General features: G+C 35.5%; 2 protein-coding genes across 2 annotated transcripts; one reads left to right on the forward strand and one right to left on the reverse strand.

The window, feature by feature from the left end:
* Nucleotides 1–10,842: 10,842 nt before the first annotated feature.
* Nucleotides 10,843–11,193, forward strand: LOTGIDRAFT_68371 (hypothetical protein; the record flags this gene model as incomplete). Its single annotated transcript, XM_009057424.1, has 1 exon — nucleotides 10,843–11,193. A coding segment is annotated over one exon (351 nt), but the record flags the coding sequence as incomplete, so codon positions are not given.
* A 1,113-nt stretch (nucleotides 11,194–12,306) lies between these two features.
* Nucleotides 12,307–14,559, reverse strand: LOTGIDRAFT_161748 (hypothetical protein; the record flags this gene model as incomplete). The annotated part of the gene is made up of 2 exons (XM_009057577.1): nucleotides 12,307–12,350; nucleotides 13,650–14,559. 2 exons carry the CDS (start codon nucleotides 14,557–14,559, stop codon nucleotides 12,307–12,309), a joined length of 954 nt encoding a protein of 317 aa, XP_009055825.1.
* Between the last annotated feature and the right edge of the window lie 3,123 nt (nucleotides 14,560–17,682).

Below are 17,682 nucleotides of genomic sequence, written 5' to 3' on the forward strand. Positions count from 1 at the left end.
ACCAACCAACCGACCCAGTCCATCTACCAACCAACCAACCCAGTCCATCTACCAACCAACCGACCAAGTCCATCTACCAACCAACTAACCATCCGACCCAGTGCATCTACCAACCAACCAACCATCCGACCCAGTCCATCTACCAACCAACCAATTAACCGACCCAGTCCATCTACCAACCAACCAACCATTCGACCCAGTCCATCCACCAACCAATCAACCCAGTCCATCAGCGGAACTGTCGCATGGACAATTGGATTGTTTCCAGTCTAGAAACCTAAATAAGAGTACTAACTGCTCTATATTAAAACCTTATAGTAAAAAACAAAAGTACAAGATACAAACCAAGTTCTCTATTCAGTTTTTGAATCGTTTTGTTCTGAAAAAGTACAGTCATTAATATTTTACTGACCAGTCTGGCGGCAAGATAAAAGGTTTTTTATACGCCCACATTTAAGATGGGCGTATATTGTAATCACCCCGTCGGTCCGTCCGTCCGTCCGTCCGTTCACATTTGGCTCGTGCTCACTCTACAGGCTACATTTCTTTATGGATTCTTTTGATTTTTATTTTGTATGTCAATGTTGTTATGAAGATGATCCCTATTGATTTTCGTGATGATCGGATAATTTTTCACCGAAATATCGTGTCTGACTTGACGTTTTTCTCTATTAGCTATATTGTGCAACTCGTGCTCACTCTACAGGCTACAATTTTTTACAGATTCTTTTGATTTTTATTTTGTGTGTCAATGTCATTATGAAGATGATCCCTATTGATTTTCGTGATAATCGGATAATTTTTCACCGAAATATCCTGTCTGACTTGACGTTTTACTCTATTAGCTATATTGTGCAACTCGTGCTCACTCTACAGGCTACAATTCTTTACAGATTCTTTTGATTTTTATTTTGTGTGTCAATGTCATTATGAAGATGATCCCTATTGATTTTCGTGATGATCGGATAATTTTTCACCGAAATATCGTGTCTGACTTGACGTTTTTCTCTATTAGCTATATTGTGCAACTCGTGCTCACTCTACAGGCTACAATTGTTTACAGATTCTTTTGATTTTTATTTTGTATGTCAATGTTATTATGAAGATGATCCCTATTGATTTTCGCGATGATCGGATAATATTTCACCGAAATATCGTGTCTGATTTGACGTTTCACTCTATTAGCTATATTGTGCAACCCTCTAGTCACTAAAGACTGTTTAATCATTTCTGACAGCTGCCAGTGGGCGTATGTTACCTTGCCTGGCAAGCTATCTTTTAGTTTCCGTCGGAAAATTTGCCCGGGTCAATGTCTGCGGCTGCATGGTGTAGGCTAAAGCAAGAAGCAAGGAAAAGAAATTTGTAAGTTGGGGCCGAAGTCGGGCCAGTCTAAATTCTCGGTGGGGTGGGGGATGGCCCCCGTAGGAACGCTTCTGGGCAGGCTTATATTCTATACCCTATATTTTGCACCGCAAGGCATTTCAGGTGTTCATTAGCCCATTCAGGTGCAGAAATTATGACTCCATTTCATTTTACTCAAACGTCTAGTTATTAATTAGATGACAATTTTGTTTCTACTTCGGTTATCGCTATCCTACAATACGTCAGAGGCGGATTAACCTATAGGCAAATTAGGCAGCTGCCTTTCGGCCCATGGAAAATTCCGCCCACGATAAATTTGTCACAGTAAAAATTATCACACAGTTAATAACTTTCCACTTTGTCAGCAAAAATGATATTTATTCTACTTCCACAGCCAAAATCGCGCTAGATGCAATCTCCGCCTTCCTAGATTAGAAAATATTCCAGAGACTGTACTTTTGGTTCGATTAATCCTTTCACGATTTGTTATGTTTCCTTGACAATGGACAATTTATAGATTAAAAAAAGGCAAGTAGAGCACTATTTTGTTAATTGAAAGGGCAACTTTTATATTAGACTAAAAGTAAAGAAACGACTTAAACCCACGGACTAATAAAGTACTAAATGAAATGGTTTGATCATCTTCACAATGTCAAGCACTCGAGCCATTACGAACTTTGTCTTAAACCTTGACTGCAATTACCACATTTCTTGTATCGCGGAATGTAGCTATTTGATTTAGATGTACGCTAGCGAATACAACGAATCAGAGTCCTCGACAGAAAGTCTTTGAACGTCGAGCTATAATGTTTACAGCCTTTCTGTCGAGGGCTTCTGTGTCACGAGAAAAAAAAGGTGACTGTTGCAGTCAAGGTATAAAACAAAGTTCGTAACACCATGACATAGTGAAGATGGAGTTTTATAGAGACAAAAATGTCAAGTCTGTTCTTTAGCAGAAAAGCAACTTTATGTATTTTACGATTATTGATTATTTTATATAATTTCTAAACACTTCATCACAAGAAGTTTTATTTTTTACCTCCAATAAGCTTTGTTTCCTTGGATCCCAACCTTTTTCAACCTTCACAGCCCTGGAGTAATCATCCCCAAAACAATGGACATTCAAAACATTGTAAATTTTATAATTTTTATTCAAACTAATCTTAATAATCACACATAATAATAAATATATAATAATAAATATATAATAATAGATATATAATAATGAATATATAATAATAGATATATAATAATAGATATATAATCATGGATATATAATAATGGATATATAATAATGGATATATAATCATGGATATATAATCATGGATATATAATAATGGATATATAATAATGGATATATAATAATGGATATATAATCATGGATATATAATCATGGATATATAATAATGGATATATAATCATGGATATATAATAATGGATATATAATCATGGATATATAATCATGGATATATAATCATGGATATATAATCATGGATATATAATCATGGATATATAATCATGGATATATAATCATGGATATATAATCATGGATATATAATCATGGATATATAATCATGGATATATAATAATGGATATATAATAATGGATATATAATCATGGATATATAATCATGGATATATAATAATGGATATATAATCATGGATATATAATCATGGATATATAATAATGGATATATAATCATGGATATATAATAATGGATATATAATAATGGATATATAATAATAGATATATAATAATGGATATATAATAATGGATATATAATCATATATATATAATCATATATATATAATCATGGATATATAATCATGGATATATTATAATGGATATATAATCATGGATATATAATAATGGATATATAAACATGGATATATAATAATGGGTATATAATAATGGATATATAATCATGGATATATAATAATGGATATATAATCATGGATATATAATCATGGATATATAATAATGGATATATAATAATGGATATATAATCATGGATATATAATCATGGATATATAATCATCCGGCCACAATAAGATGCTAAGTGGGAAGTTTGTTACTGTTTTCTTTCGAACCATATAATATACCACCAAAAAATAATTCTCTTACAACAGTTGTCCACTACCCCGACACCTTGTCCCACACCCCCTGGGGTTGAAAACACCCCAGGTTGGGACCAGGGCCTTAATAGGTCCTGTAAGAAAATATTGAATAATCACATGAGCGGTTGCTGTATTTCGGATTGGGAGTTGACTGCACCGAATCAATTCTAGGAAGGTATGCACACTGCAAAGCGGTTGCTTCCCTCCTCGTGAGCTCAACCAAAGCGCAAAAAGAAAAACTCCATTTCTCAAAAATAAAGCACCATGTTTTATTTCATTTTCAGTAAAATCATCATGTAGTGTACACGGGTCATGGGTCAAAACTGGACCCCCAAATAGGACAGAGTATAATCATTTGTTTTTTAATTTATTCAATAGGTGTATCCCCCGCCCCATCTCTCTTCTAATTTTTTAGAATGAAAGCTGGTGCTCGGGGTGTTTTTGACAATTAGATGATATAGAAAGTGGACTTGAAACTGGACTGAAGGTCTAGCGTCATAGGAAACCATGTTTTTTTACAAAGGCTTTAATATTATAACAATTTAAGCTTTCAAATCACATTTAAAAGGTTTGGAAATGCCTTTATTTTGTTGAAATATTATGGCCTTTTTAAGAATCGAGGAAGAGATTCAAAATGGCAGTGATCTTCGTTTGTGTGTTTTTTATGTAAGATCTATACGTATTTTTTGTATGAGTGGAAGGTTTTTAAATGATTATTATCGATATTTTATGATGATAGAGGCCTCAAATTTCACGAACAATTGTTATATTTATAATGATGACTCTTTATGAAGAATTTTATGTTTAAACAGTTCAAAAGAAAATTGATTATTTGCTTCTATTAGATGACATTGTCATTATTTTACCACCGTTGATAAACATAACAAGATCTGTATTTGTATAAGATGAACTTTAATCGTTATTTATCAAATTTCTTCTCTTTTTAGGCAGTACTGCAAGGGAGGTCGTCGCTTAAATATTTGCTAAGCAGAGCCGCGCCTATAAAATTAAATTTCAGTTTCCGATATCATCTATCAGATTGAAATTTTTGTATTCTGTTCTTCTACAATCAACAACAAAATTGTACCAACGGAAAAGAGGACAATATTCAGCTTTTAGACATATTTGAACAAGCATATATCACCGATCCATCCGCATTCATCCGAGAAAAATGTCTTATATAAATGTACACGTTTTGTTGTCTAATATATTTTGTGTATTATAAAGCACCACATGAATTATTTCACTACTTTTACATTCTTTGTTTTGTGTTGTGAAGCAGATCAAATTAAGCCTTGCGCTTCTTCTGTATCGATTTGTATAACCCTCCCTTTCTAATGTAATTATATGAAATAAATATATTGTTTATAAAAAAATATCACCGAAGACGCTATTTTATCTTTGATGAAAGTATGGATAATATAGACAACCACGTCTCCGCCATGACCATTTTAACGGACGAATGAAGAAAGAACGAACGAACAATTAAACTAACAAATGAACGAATGAATGAATGAATGAAAAAGCCACCATAGTCTTCTCTTAATCACGTTCTGTGAACCACGTCTTCCACGCTGATAATATCAGTAAATATTTAATTGGTATTTTCATTTATTAGCGTTTCTAATAGATAGAACTTAATAACTTAACCTATTGTTTGACAATTCAAGTAGAACCGATTGGAACAACTCATATTGTTATCGTCAAGGTCCTCAATCAAACATTTACCTATTGCTCCAGGGCATGGCTTTATTACCACATAGTGGGTTGTGGGAAACCTTGGGTTGGGGGAGGGAGGGGGCAAGGGCCACGGGATTGTCAATGGACGGCCACTGTCCCCTCAACCCTTTCGTAGAAACCACGCCACTTCATTCTAGCCTAGAATATCACCACAGTTAGTTATCTCTTTGCTCAAGTAGGTAACGTACATTGATAAAGTTTTCAAAATTGGTTTTTATGTAGCTAAAAATAGCAATTATTTACATTTATTTTAGTTCCTAAGTCTTTGGGAAATTGGCTAATACAGAAATCAATGAAAGTATGTAGATTTTACAATGTCATGGGGTCAAAAAGGTTTTTCTTTGTTAGTGTTTTGATTAAAAATCTCATACTGTATTATGGTTTAATTGTAGACGTACCTAAAGTCAGGTTTATATTCTTATAAGTGATACATGTAACTTGCTGAAAATTTTATCGTTGGATATATTGATAAATTAGACGATCATATCACGTCAAAGTACTACTGTTTAAGAAGAACTGGTAAATCAAGACGTTTAATAAAAGATTGGAAGATGAAAAGTGATTGGCTCTTGCTATAGAATATCTAAATAGTGTATATTATGAACATACCAAATCTGAGTGTTAAATAGATAGAAGCTTCGTCACAGAAACACTGGCCAAGGGTACTAAATATAGATTTATGGTAAGATAAACTAGGCTCGGATCGACTAACGATTGTATTTGGGGGTTCTGCAGCACAAAATAAAATGAATGGAGTTTTACGTCCTACTTTTCTGCACCATGTGGGCTAATGAAAACGGACAACGCATCACTGACAGGGAGAAACCGGGTTGAAAAATCCGAAGGTATCCTCTCGACCTATGTCGAGATTGCACTTTGTATGTTCAGGTTACCCATCAAGCGTCTAATACACCGAGCCAACGCGGCTCCCCTCTGTAGCACAGTCGAGTTAGATCTTATTCATTAATTGCTCTGTTAAGTCTATGAAATATTGTGGTATATGGGTACGGACGATCATGGAAAGATTAATGCTATGAGTTTTGGTTAAAGACCAGTTGGCAGTCAGGATCAACGTGAACCTAAGTGGAACCCCTGTAAAATACAATTCTTCGTTTCTTGCTTTTGAACTTGTAGAATCTAAGAAATTGCTGGAATTTAAAGGGGTTGTAAATATGTTTTCTCAACGTTTTATGGGACACTAATATCATCAATATCTATCAATAGCAAATATCCCTTATAAACGCTGATAGTCGAATTGTAAGAATCACAGACGTCTGATTGAAAATTACAATGGTGCAAATTGATGATATTAGTGTCCCTGATACACATAAAACGTTGAGAAAAACAATCCCTTTAAATCCCAACAATTTTTTTAGATTCTTCAAGTTCCTGTTAGTTGTTTAAGTTTTCTACAGTGGAGAGGTCGACAATAGCCCGACTATAGACATTGATGAAAAAGGAAAGTGGTAATTCTCTTATATTCTGAATATTAAAGTGGATATTTGGATGTGCTATAAAAGTGTTAGGTCTTTACAGGTCTGGACGTTCCTTAAAATTCAAATCTACGAAACCTGGAGTTCACTGACACCGAGACAGCTTTCTCAAGCGCCAAGAAATACGAAATTTGAGTTTGTTGACGGTAATAGGTAAGTAAAGATATCATTATCAGTGTGGACTCACATACTTTTTTGCTTTGTAACGCCATGCAGTAACTGAAGGACCTATGACGTACACAGTCTAAATTAACAGCCCCATTTTTCCACAGCCATCATGGTTTAGAAACTCGTAACCATTTTTAATATGATTTTGAAACTAGTATAATAATAGTGTTAGAAATATTAAAACAAAACCTAAAAAACATGTTGTTACTTAGAGTTTATAGCTCTACAATTGATGTATTGAGTACTATGTTAACAGTGGTATTTCTATATCTCTCTACAATTGATATATTGAGCACTATTTTAACAGTGGTATTTCTATATCTCTCTACAACTGATGTATTGAGTACTATTTTAACAGTGGTATTTCTATATCGCTCTATAAATTGGTGTATTGAGTACTATTTTAACAGTGGTATTTCTATATCACTCTACAATTGATGTATTGAGTACTATTTTAACAGTGGTATTTCTATATCTCTCTACAACTGATGTATTGAGTACTATTTTAACAGTGGTATTTCTATATCACTCTACAATTGATGTATTGAGTACTATGTTAACAGTGGTATTTCTATATCACTCTACATATGATGTATTGAGCACTATTTTTACAGTGGTATTTCTATATCACTCTACAATTGGTGTATTGAGTACTATTTTAACAGTGGTATTTCTATATCTCTCTACAATTGATGTATTGAGTACTATTTTAACAGTGGTTTTTCTATATCTCTCTACAATTGATGTATTGAGCACTATTTTAACAGTGGTATTTCTATATCACTCTACAATTGATGTATTGAGCACTATGTTAACAGTGGTATTTCTATATCTCTCTACAATTGATGTATTGAGTACCATTTTAACAGTGGTATTTCTATATCTCTCTACAATTGATGTATTGAGTACCATTTTAACAGTAGTATTTCTATATCTCTCTACAACTGATGTATTGAGCACTATTTTAACAGTGGTATTTCTATATCACTCTACAATTGATGTATTGAGCACCATTTTAACAGTGGTATTTCTATATCTCTCTACAATTGATGTATTGAGTACCATTTTAACAGTGGTATTTCTATATCTCTCTACAATTGATGTATTGAGTACCATTTTAACAGTGGTATTTCTATATCGCGCTCTACAATTGGTGTATTGAGCACTATTAGTACTTTCAAGTAGAGTTCGTACCTTCGTGGGTTTTTCTTCTGCAAGTTAATCTATACGAATTGGTGTCCGGCTGCGTTACAATAACTACTTTTGGGATACCGATAGCGAGGTTAAAAGGCTATTCGGAGTTATTCTATTCCAATCTTTATCTGGAATTCAAATATTTGTATACAGTTGCTTCATAAATTGTTAATAACAAACTGTCTAAAGATATAAATTGTTAAATATCAATTCCCTATTTTAAATCGATCTCTGAAACAATTAAGGTTAATTGCATTTAATAGTATAAGACATTTTGCTGTATATTTAATCAAGTCGTCTTTGTAACTTTCAAAACGCAGATAATTCTGCACCCACATAGATTTGAATGCTCAAATTTCGACAGTGAACTGCCTCTCTGACATCGTTAACAGTTTTTGAGATAGTTTCATACATGGTGAAGCATTTCAATAATGACAGGAACCAAAGATATCTAAAGAAAAATTTGGTTGATGCAAATAGAAGTCATTAGTTGGTTTATAGTTAGTTTTAATGTGTATCCGAGATACTGATAGCATCAATTTGCACCATTCCAATTTTCATTCCGAAATCTGTGACTTTCGCAATTACGCTAAAACTATGGTGTATTTTATGACGTCAATAGAGGGGAAGTGCATTGATATTAATAGTAGCTCCTGGTAGAATTGCAAGAACCAGACGTCGGAATGAAAACTGGTGCAAATTGAAGCTATTGTCCCCGATACACATAAAAAAAATGTAGAAAACTTCTTTACATTCCCTTTAAGTCTTAGTGGTTTTATAAAGTCCTGAAAGTCTATACGATATGAAATGGTTGGTATTAAGAAGATCTGTGATGTGATTTAAAGTAATCCACCCCCCCCCCCCCCCCCCTTCCTCTTTCCCTGCCTCGAGCAGTGTTCGTGGAACCGTGATCTATGACTGCTGGCGCGAAAGAATAGATTACAATTATGTTGACTTGTATTCCCTAGCCAATTTATTATTGGTTTGTTTTTCATAGAATACCAACAATTCAGTGTTATTGTGTTTATTGTGGACAATGGCCTTGCGTTATTTCTATACCAAATAAACATTACTAGCTATGTGGACTCTCTGAAAGGCATGACGAATTGGACAAACCCATTGGTAGTGCGGAACCAGGTGGCTTTTGTATGTGGGCGGTGTCTGGTATTACAGTGATATACGTTGGAAAAGATTCACTTTAAGTTTTCAGTTTAACGATTTCTTGTTTTCAGGAAAACGAAAGAGAAAATGAAAAATGTTGGCAGAATTTGGTCAGTATTTCTCTGCCTGATTGTCAAAGAGGTTCGGAACCAGATTTGTGCCAACCCAGCTATGTTTGGAGACGATTTGGAACTTGGAAGGATGAGTCCTGAAAGACCATTCCTGGAACTTTCTATTGGACTCGTCCAGTGCATGCAGACGTGCATTCAGTACACATTGTGTAAATCTATTAATTTCAAGGATCGGAACAGCTGTGAATTGCTTTCCAGAGATGATCTTGATGTACAAGTAGAACCGAACTCTGTGTATTCTAGGCGGACGAGTTGGTCTGCAGAGCGGTTTTCAGGACGGTGTGCTACTCACCATTGCTCCTACAATTCCAGGTGTGTTCTTCAGAATAACGGTCCGATCGCTTGTGTAACTGTAGGCTGTGTTTCACCGAGTAATGATTCGGGACATATACTTCCGTCTTATTCTAAAGCTTTGTGGCCGATAGGAGAAACGTTAGTAATATCTTGTCCAACTTCTGATCAAGGTACAGTGGAGGTCAACTGTGAGGCTAGTGGACAGTGGTCTGAAGTTTATTGTTTACCAGGTAAGCAAACGTTTTTTGTATATTTTCACTAATCTAATTTATGGCTTCTGTTCAATCAATAAACTCGTATATTTGACATACATGTCTTAATAGTGGCGTTTCTATGGAGATCTGCTTGTGGCTGGGGGTCGGGTTTAGAATTGAGGTCTGTCCGGACACCCCCCTCCCCCAGCCCCTCTCATATTTCTCATCATTTTACAGGGGTAAAGAACTTCTCTGTGATCACCACCCCCCTCTTCCCCATCCACAATTTTATTGCCCCTATTTTATGCAATTTCATTGGACTATTTGTTGTCAAAGAAAAGGAATATGGACGGTATTATGGTGTTTACTATTTGTTTTTGCAGTTGATTGTGCCGATGCAGCGTCAAGACGAATGGATTTTGGTTTGAAAATTGAGATAGATGTTGATGGTCCTGCTGGCAGTCTCAATAGTTTTAAAGTTTCCTGTAAGAACGTTATGAATGGTTATGTAACTACTGTGGGTACGTATGTTTTCCGCGTATAGTTTAGGAATTTTTCACCATGACAAAACCAAATTTGACATAACTTTGGTATCTATAAAAAACTGAACCATTAATGAGTCTATCAATACATTGTCGGATATTCTACTATGTCCCTGTGCCCAACACTGTACCACAATACAGTCGAGGGAGGGGTGGGCTATTCTCTTCTTCGTACAACTCCGTGAAAGCGTAAGTTAAAGGGATTGTAATTCCGCTTAAACTCAGTGTTTGATGACGTCACTAATCGTGAAATATGATTTATCACTTTACGATTAGTGAAGTTCTGAGAAACAAATATATGATATCAGTTTCCGCGATACACGTTACAAAACCTCTTTACAGTCCCTTTAAACTTACTCCTAAATTGTATTAACACGGGAACACGTAACTCTCTTTTTTAATCTGTTTCAGAACACAACAGTGATGAACTGGTATCCAAAGACCATGAAAATCCATTTTCTCAACATTTTGATATCGAATACGATGCTGATTTAGACGCCATTACTCGATTGATCGAATTCTCTCAATCGTGCTCTCAGAGAATACATACTCGATGTGTAAATGTTTTGATAACGGATCACGCGGCTTGGATTAACAGACGGAATGAGACAGCGGAATATTTCGCCGGAAGTAATACTAGCTATGTAGGATGTGACTGCGGTTTGAAAGGAACGTGTGACAGTACGGACATCAAGTGCAACTGTGACGTTAACGACTATATAGAACGCTATGATGATGGTAACATCACCAATATGAACGACTTGCCGGTGATTGGATATCGTTCTGGAGATACTGGTAATTATTTCGGTTTTTTTTTAATAATTAATGGGCGGAACATTTCATTAACCGATTTAAACAGCTTCGTACTTCTGACTTGATATACACTCATGAAAATTGTGATATTAATGTCACTTCTAGCATCTTGAGAGGTCAAGGGGTCAATGGGTACCAGTCACTTCCACATCAAATTACATTATGGGAAATGGAGACAATCACATGAGCCCTGTCTATTTTGAATTCCATCTGTCCAGTAATCATTGCAAAGCTTTTAATCCACGGGTCCATGGTTTATTTTCTTATCCGAACGACTAGACGGTTGTTTCATGTCAGCCCCTCCGAAATACATCTCTGACAAGGAGAGAAACAGGTCAGGGGAGAACTAAGTTAGGAGAGCACTAGGTCAGGGCATGGCGGAGCGTTTCGGTTTCCGCTTAAATAAAAATGAAATGTTCGTACAAGATGACCATGGTTAAAGTTGCTGTTAGACGACAATTTGACCCACTTTTGTCTCAAACTCTTAAAATCTTACCTTTAACAGGCATTAAATTGACTTGGGGTCTCAGGGCACAGAAGAACATAATATCCTCCCCTTGTTGAGACACTGCTCATAGATTCTTACACTTATTCTGTTGTTGCAGGTTCACAACAAGAAAGTTTGTTCACAACAGTTGGACCTCTTAAATGTTTCAAGGAAAAACAGTAAATGAAGGAACGGAATATTGTTTGAAGAGTTATAGTCGAATGATATTTGCTGTTCTTGCTGATGCAGACATAATTTCAGACACCTGTAAGGCTTTTGAAAATGACAATAAACCTATTTCTAATTCGCCGACAATCAAGTGACTTCGGTGGTAAAACTTAATATATATAATATATCACGAGTATGCCCCGGTAAGAAACACGTGATAAGATAGATTGAAAGATATTGAAAAGTGTTCATGGGATATACAACATCGTATTCTAAGCTCTGAACTTTCAGAAGTTGATAAACTACTTTTCCGACTTATTACATTCGTCTATATATTTCCCTTGAGTTGCTGCATTTATTCTGTTTTGTACATTATGGTTTGCTATGAAATATTTTGACACTCTAAGGAATTTTCTGCCTTCTATATGTATATCGGGCCCATCTATGCTACTATTTGCTTAATTTTCAAGCGGATAATGACGGTTTCTGTAATTAAAGAATAGAGTCAATACAACTAGTGATATTAACATCTTAAAACCTTTGTAGGAGCTACATTATAAAACGCTTAGTTTCAGTGGAATTTCAAGACCCACAGAAGTCTGACTGAAAATTGAAATGGTGCTAACAATATCCTCCTACACATAAACATTTAGAAAGCCCGTTTACAAAATTTTTTTGACAAATCTAACAATTAGGGCTGCCCCGTTGCCTATCGTTTCTACATACCTTGTTCCATGTCCATTCAGTGTGGTCCATGGCAACATGCATCATAGAATCAATAATTTACTACCATGAAACACATCAGTATAGACAGACTAAGGCCATTATGGTTTAGGATTTTATTATTATATAATTATCTTAAATTGCCCGATGAATATGTATAATATAAAGACAAATTTCATATTGTTACAAGTAAGCATTTACAAATTGTCGCGACATTTACAAAACAACGTTCTTTGTCATAGAACCAGACACAAAAGATGTTAGTCTGAAAGTACGAATTGTTCTTAGAGCAAAAATACAAACAACATCTTAATGGCGTAACGTTGTGTCTCATGAAAAGTTTAATAATGAACAACTCAATGGTGGCGCCGCACAGCGTCTAATGAACAGTATAATAATGTCGTCACACAGTATCCAATAAACAGTATAATGACGGCGTCACACAGAGTCACACAGCATCTAATAAACAGATAATAACGGCGTCACATAGCGTCACACAGCATTTAATGAACAGCATAATAATAGCGTTACACAGCGTCTAATGAACAGTATAATAATAGCGTCACACGGCGTCTAATGAACAGTATAATAATGGTGTCACAGAGCGTCCAATGAACAGTATAATAATGCGTCATACAGTATCAGGCAGAGTCTTGAGAACATTAAAAAAATAGCGTCACACATCGTCTAATGAGCAGTATAGTAATGGCGTCACATATAGCTTAATGAACAGTATAATAATAGCGTCATACAGCATCAGGCAGAGTCTTGAGAACATTATAATAATAGCGTCACACATCGTCTAATGAACAGTATAGTAATGGCGTCACACAGCGCCACACAGCGCCACACTGCGTCTAATGAACATTATTTCTAGAATGAGCTCTTTCAAGGATTTTTTGTTGTCAACTTTGATACAGCTTTCTTTACGAAAACAACAAAATCACAAAAACACACCAAAATTATGTCAGCGATGAACTTTGTATCGCGTCAACGGGACTTGGGGTCTATTAAAATACTGACTACTTTGAACCCGCCATCTTGTTTTACGTTCTGTCGTACCTTCTTTATTCATACCGGAAGTGACGGGATGGAGGTCACGACTTAGTTGTCCTGGTAACACTGATGTTTTGTGGGAAAGGGTTGGAGTAATATCCCAAGCGACACCAACTTCCGGTATTCTGTCCTTGTCTGAGATGTAGGATATTTTAGGAACACGAGATTTTGTTCTGGAACTCAAGTTATCGTCTGCTCGTCGAATTGATTCATTCCAATCCACGACTGAATTAGAGGTGCTAAAAGTTACTCTGAGATCTTTTCGTCTGTTTCTTTTGGATTCGTAGGTACTGATGCACCCAGACTGAGGAATGGTAATTTCTTCATATTCGATGATTGGTGATTTGAACGGAGATTCATGTACGTTGTGTTTGTAACGCTGTGGAGCAAACATGTGAATCGATTGGAAAATTCCCCCGCGTTTTTCCATACCGATTTGATCGTCTGATTCGCCCAATGATAATCTTTGAACCGGAAGACTTTGAACAGAATTTCTCGAAGACAAAGCTTCTGATTTCACACTCCCTGAGTCCACTTCCGGGACGCCATTTTGTGTGTACAGATCTGCATGACTCAGCAGTTTCCACTCATTTTGTCTAGTCATTCTATCTTGATGACGAATGTTTCTGTCCTCGCGAGCTCTTGACGTCAGACGACGTCCACCTCTGAATAACGAATTTCTTTCCTTATTAAGGCTGGCAAAATGGAGCAAGTCACTTTGTCCGCCATGTTGGATAAAAGGCTTGTTAACGGTATGTGTCTTAATTCGATTGGTTAAACTATTAGCCAGCAGATTTGCTTGAAGCTGGGAAGTCCGAAGACTGGGGACTTTTGACAAGCTGCTCCGATCAAAAGTATGTCTACGGAGTCCCATAACGGGGTTTACACTTGGTGTTATCATGACGTCGCTGGGCATACTTAAGGCGTGTCGTCTGCCTCTTCACTCCAACATTCTGAAGACGAAAAATAAAAAAAAAAGTTTAAATGACTGTGCTTTATTACAATTCCCTATGTTTGAAACGTATGGACTGCTGCAATCCATTATCGAAGAACAGCAGTCAGATGTTCAAGTAAGATCTAATTTCTCGTTCACATTTGCAAATAAAATGGGAAAGGAACAACCATATTTCACAAGGATAACAACTTATGTTTTCGTAAATCTGTCTACTAGCTGGTCCTTGGTCAAACCTCCTGATTGATCTTTCCTGGATTATCTATACCCATTTACAGCTGGGTGGACTTAATTAATGATAAAGATGACCTATTTAAGATCAACGAGGTTAAAAACAAAGATTCAATCGTCATATTTAAGCAAATGTAAACATTCCAACTTTCTAACTGAATGTGCAACAGCGTGTCATCAAGAGATGAAATGGTTGACGTTCTAGAAGTTCTGTTCAAAACAATAGACATAGCAAGCATACATAGATCAATTAATTGTTACCGTTAATCTCCGAGATAATCCCTGAGAAAATCCCGCTTAATCCTGTAAGTGATCAGTATTAGAATTATATAAACACAATAACAATTATTACGGTAAACATTTATTAAATTCTAAGGGATTCTGAGATCAGACTAAAACTTTAAAGATGCTATTGAAATAAAAATGAAATGAATGGAGTTTTACGTCCTACTTTTCTGCACCATGTGGGCTAATGAAGACGGCAACGCCATGCAGGGTGCGATGAGGGACATTTTGCCAGGACAGCGGCATTAGCTTGCTCTTTTTCGAAAAGATGCTATTGAAGACGACAGGAGAAACTCATCGAAACGTTGCAGGAAGTTCTAACCAGTGATTGTTGTGCCTATAATGTGCTCTTGTTTATTGTTGATCAAATATTTAGTAATTCGGGTCCGATTCGATACATAAATACATGTAATATAAGTTAAATGAACACAATAGAAGTTTGATTTACCAGTGTATAGTTCAAATTATAATCGAGCGAAGTTTTAGTGCACATAGGGGGAAATTCAAAACATAAAACTAACAGGTAGTTGGGTATTTATAAGTTTAGAATCAACGCTTAGAGGATTATACTACGTCTTTTTATGAAATCAAATCCAATCGATTACCGGAAATGAACCACACTCAAAACTTTCATTAAAACTTTTCAAAATATATTTACAGTACTTATATGTTTCCAATGCTTCTAAAGCTCTGATGATCAATATAAAGCTCTCTAGTAATATTAAAGTGGGGTGTCTGCAATCATTTCACCCAGTTATTGGTCCTATTCAAACTGTTATTGACACTGAAGCCTACAATCCAATCGCGTCGCTCTATTCACAAATTTTCGTGATACAAGAAATGTAGCTTTTGCAGTCTATAAGGTATTAGAAGCAGTTCGTAATAGCTTGATATTGTAAAGATGTTTAAAGGGATGTGATCGTCAAATATTGATAAGTTAATAGATCTTAATTTCAGCTTTCCATATTACGTTCGGAATGCAAATATGACGTCTAAGATTTCGGGTTGTAAAATCATCACATGCAGATATCATCAACCCACGATCAGTGGCAGCATCCTAATGTCGGCTCTCATCCCCTATCACCAAAGGGTTGTTGGGTGTATGGGGATGTGTTTAGCTAAAATTGAGCCCTATAGGCTGATATACCAATAAACAAACAACTATATAGTATTATTAACATGGAAATCAAGTTACGCGTTAAGGGACAGAAAAATACCATATAAAACCTATTCCATTTCATTAGACCAATAAGATACGGACAAGTGGGAAGCAGAAATGGTCCTGCCAGTAGGACATAAAACTCCGCTCTATTACATTTTCAATCGTGTAACATTATTCAACGCCTTACCTTAAAAAACGTACGATCCGAACAAGTCAAGTTGATGACACACTTCTAAACAGTCGAATTAATAACACGTAATCCGCAAGACAAATTCAATACGGCTTACGATCATTATTGTACATGATACTAGATTATCAAGTCTGAACATGCATTCAATTCATTACTTAATATAATTACTGGAAAGACCGAGTCTACGGGTACTTGACCTGGGTGCATATTTGTAATAGATATATGATAGGTCCTCATTGTTTTGCCTAGCAACAAAGCGTAGTACGATTACCCCCATAAAGAATTCTGTTACATATAACAAAACCCCGAACAAAAGAAGTCAAAATCCTGTTTAGGTCAATTAAAAACGTATTTGATATATTAAAGGAACACTCTCAGAGGAATTCTAAAAATCAACCTGATCCTAATATAATCAAAATATAGCCGTTAAGTAATCCACAGAACGAAACGAAATATATTGAAGAACAAAAGAAAAGTTATGTTGGTGTATGATATGTATATCTTTATTTTCAAAAGTTTATATGTATGTATTTAAAGACATCAGAGTGGGCCAGAATTAAATGGATTAAAGTGTAACTAAAAGTAGAAGAATAATTTTAAAAAGGTTATTGACCACAGATCATGACTTATCAGTATTTTTAGAAATGACGTTTCATTTGACTTTCAGTATGGTTAGACCGTTTTTCAAAATATGATAAAAATATAATATCTAAAATTGTATTTTAATCAGATTATATTGATCCCCGAAGAAGGCAGGTTAGTCTGGGCACCAACCATCAAAATAGCTGCCAGAAGTCATATAGAACCAACATACTTTGTACTAAAAAACACTAGCGTTTCTTTGAATCATTAGGTAGTTCATGGAAATCACTGACTTGTCAAGCACAAACTTCTCATTCTTTATTTTGATATTATAGATGTGGTGAGGTGGGGGCGAAGCCGAGTCAAGTTTAGTTTTGGTGGAGCCATGTCGCCCGACCCCTATGCGTAGAAACACCAATTGTATCTTGGGCAGTTATCTTTAAATCATACATAGTCAATAGATTAGACATAAAGTAATTAAGATATTTATAATGGTGATTATTAATAGATTATATGATTCAACGTTTAATGAATAATGATTGAACAACGTTTTAGATCCATGTGATAACCCACAGTAGGAGAACAAGGGAATTGGTCATGCAGTACTAATTATTGGGGGTACAGGCGCATGTGTGAT

The sequence above is a fragment of the Lottia gigantea genome (assembly GCF_000327385.1).
Source record: "Lottia gigantea unplaced genomic scaffold LOTGIsca_30, whole genome shotgun sequence".
Taxonomy (NCBI): domain Eukaryota; kingdom Metazoa; phylum Mollusca; class Gastropoda; family Lottiidae; genus Lottia; species Lottia gigantea.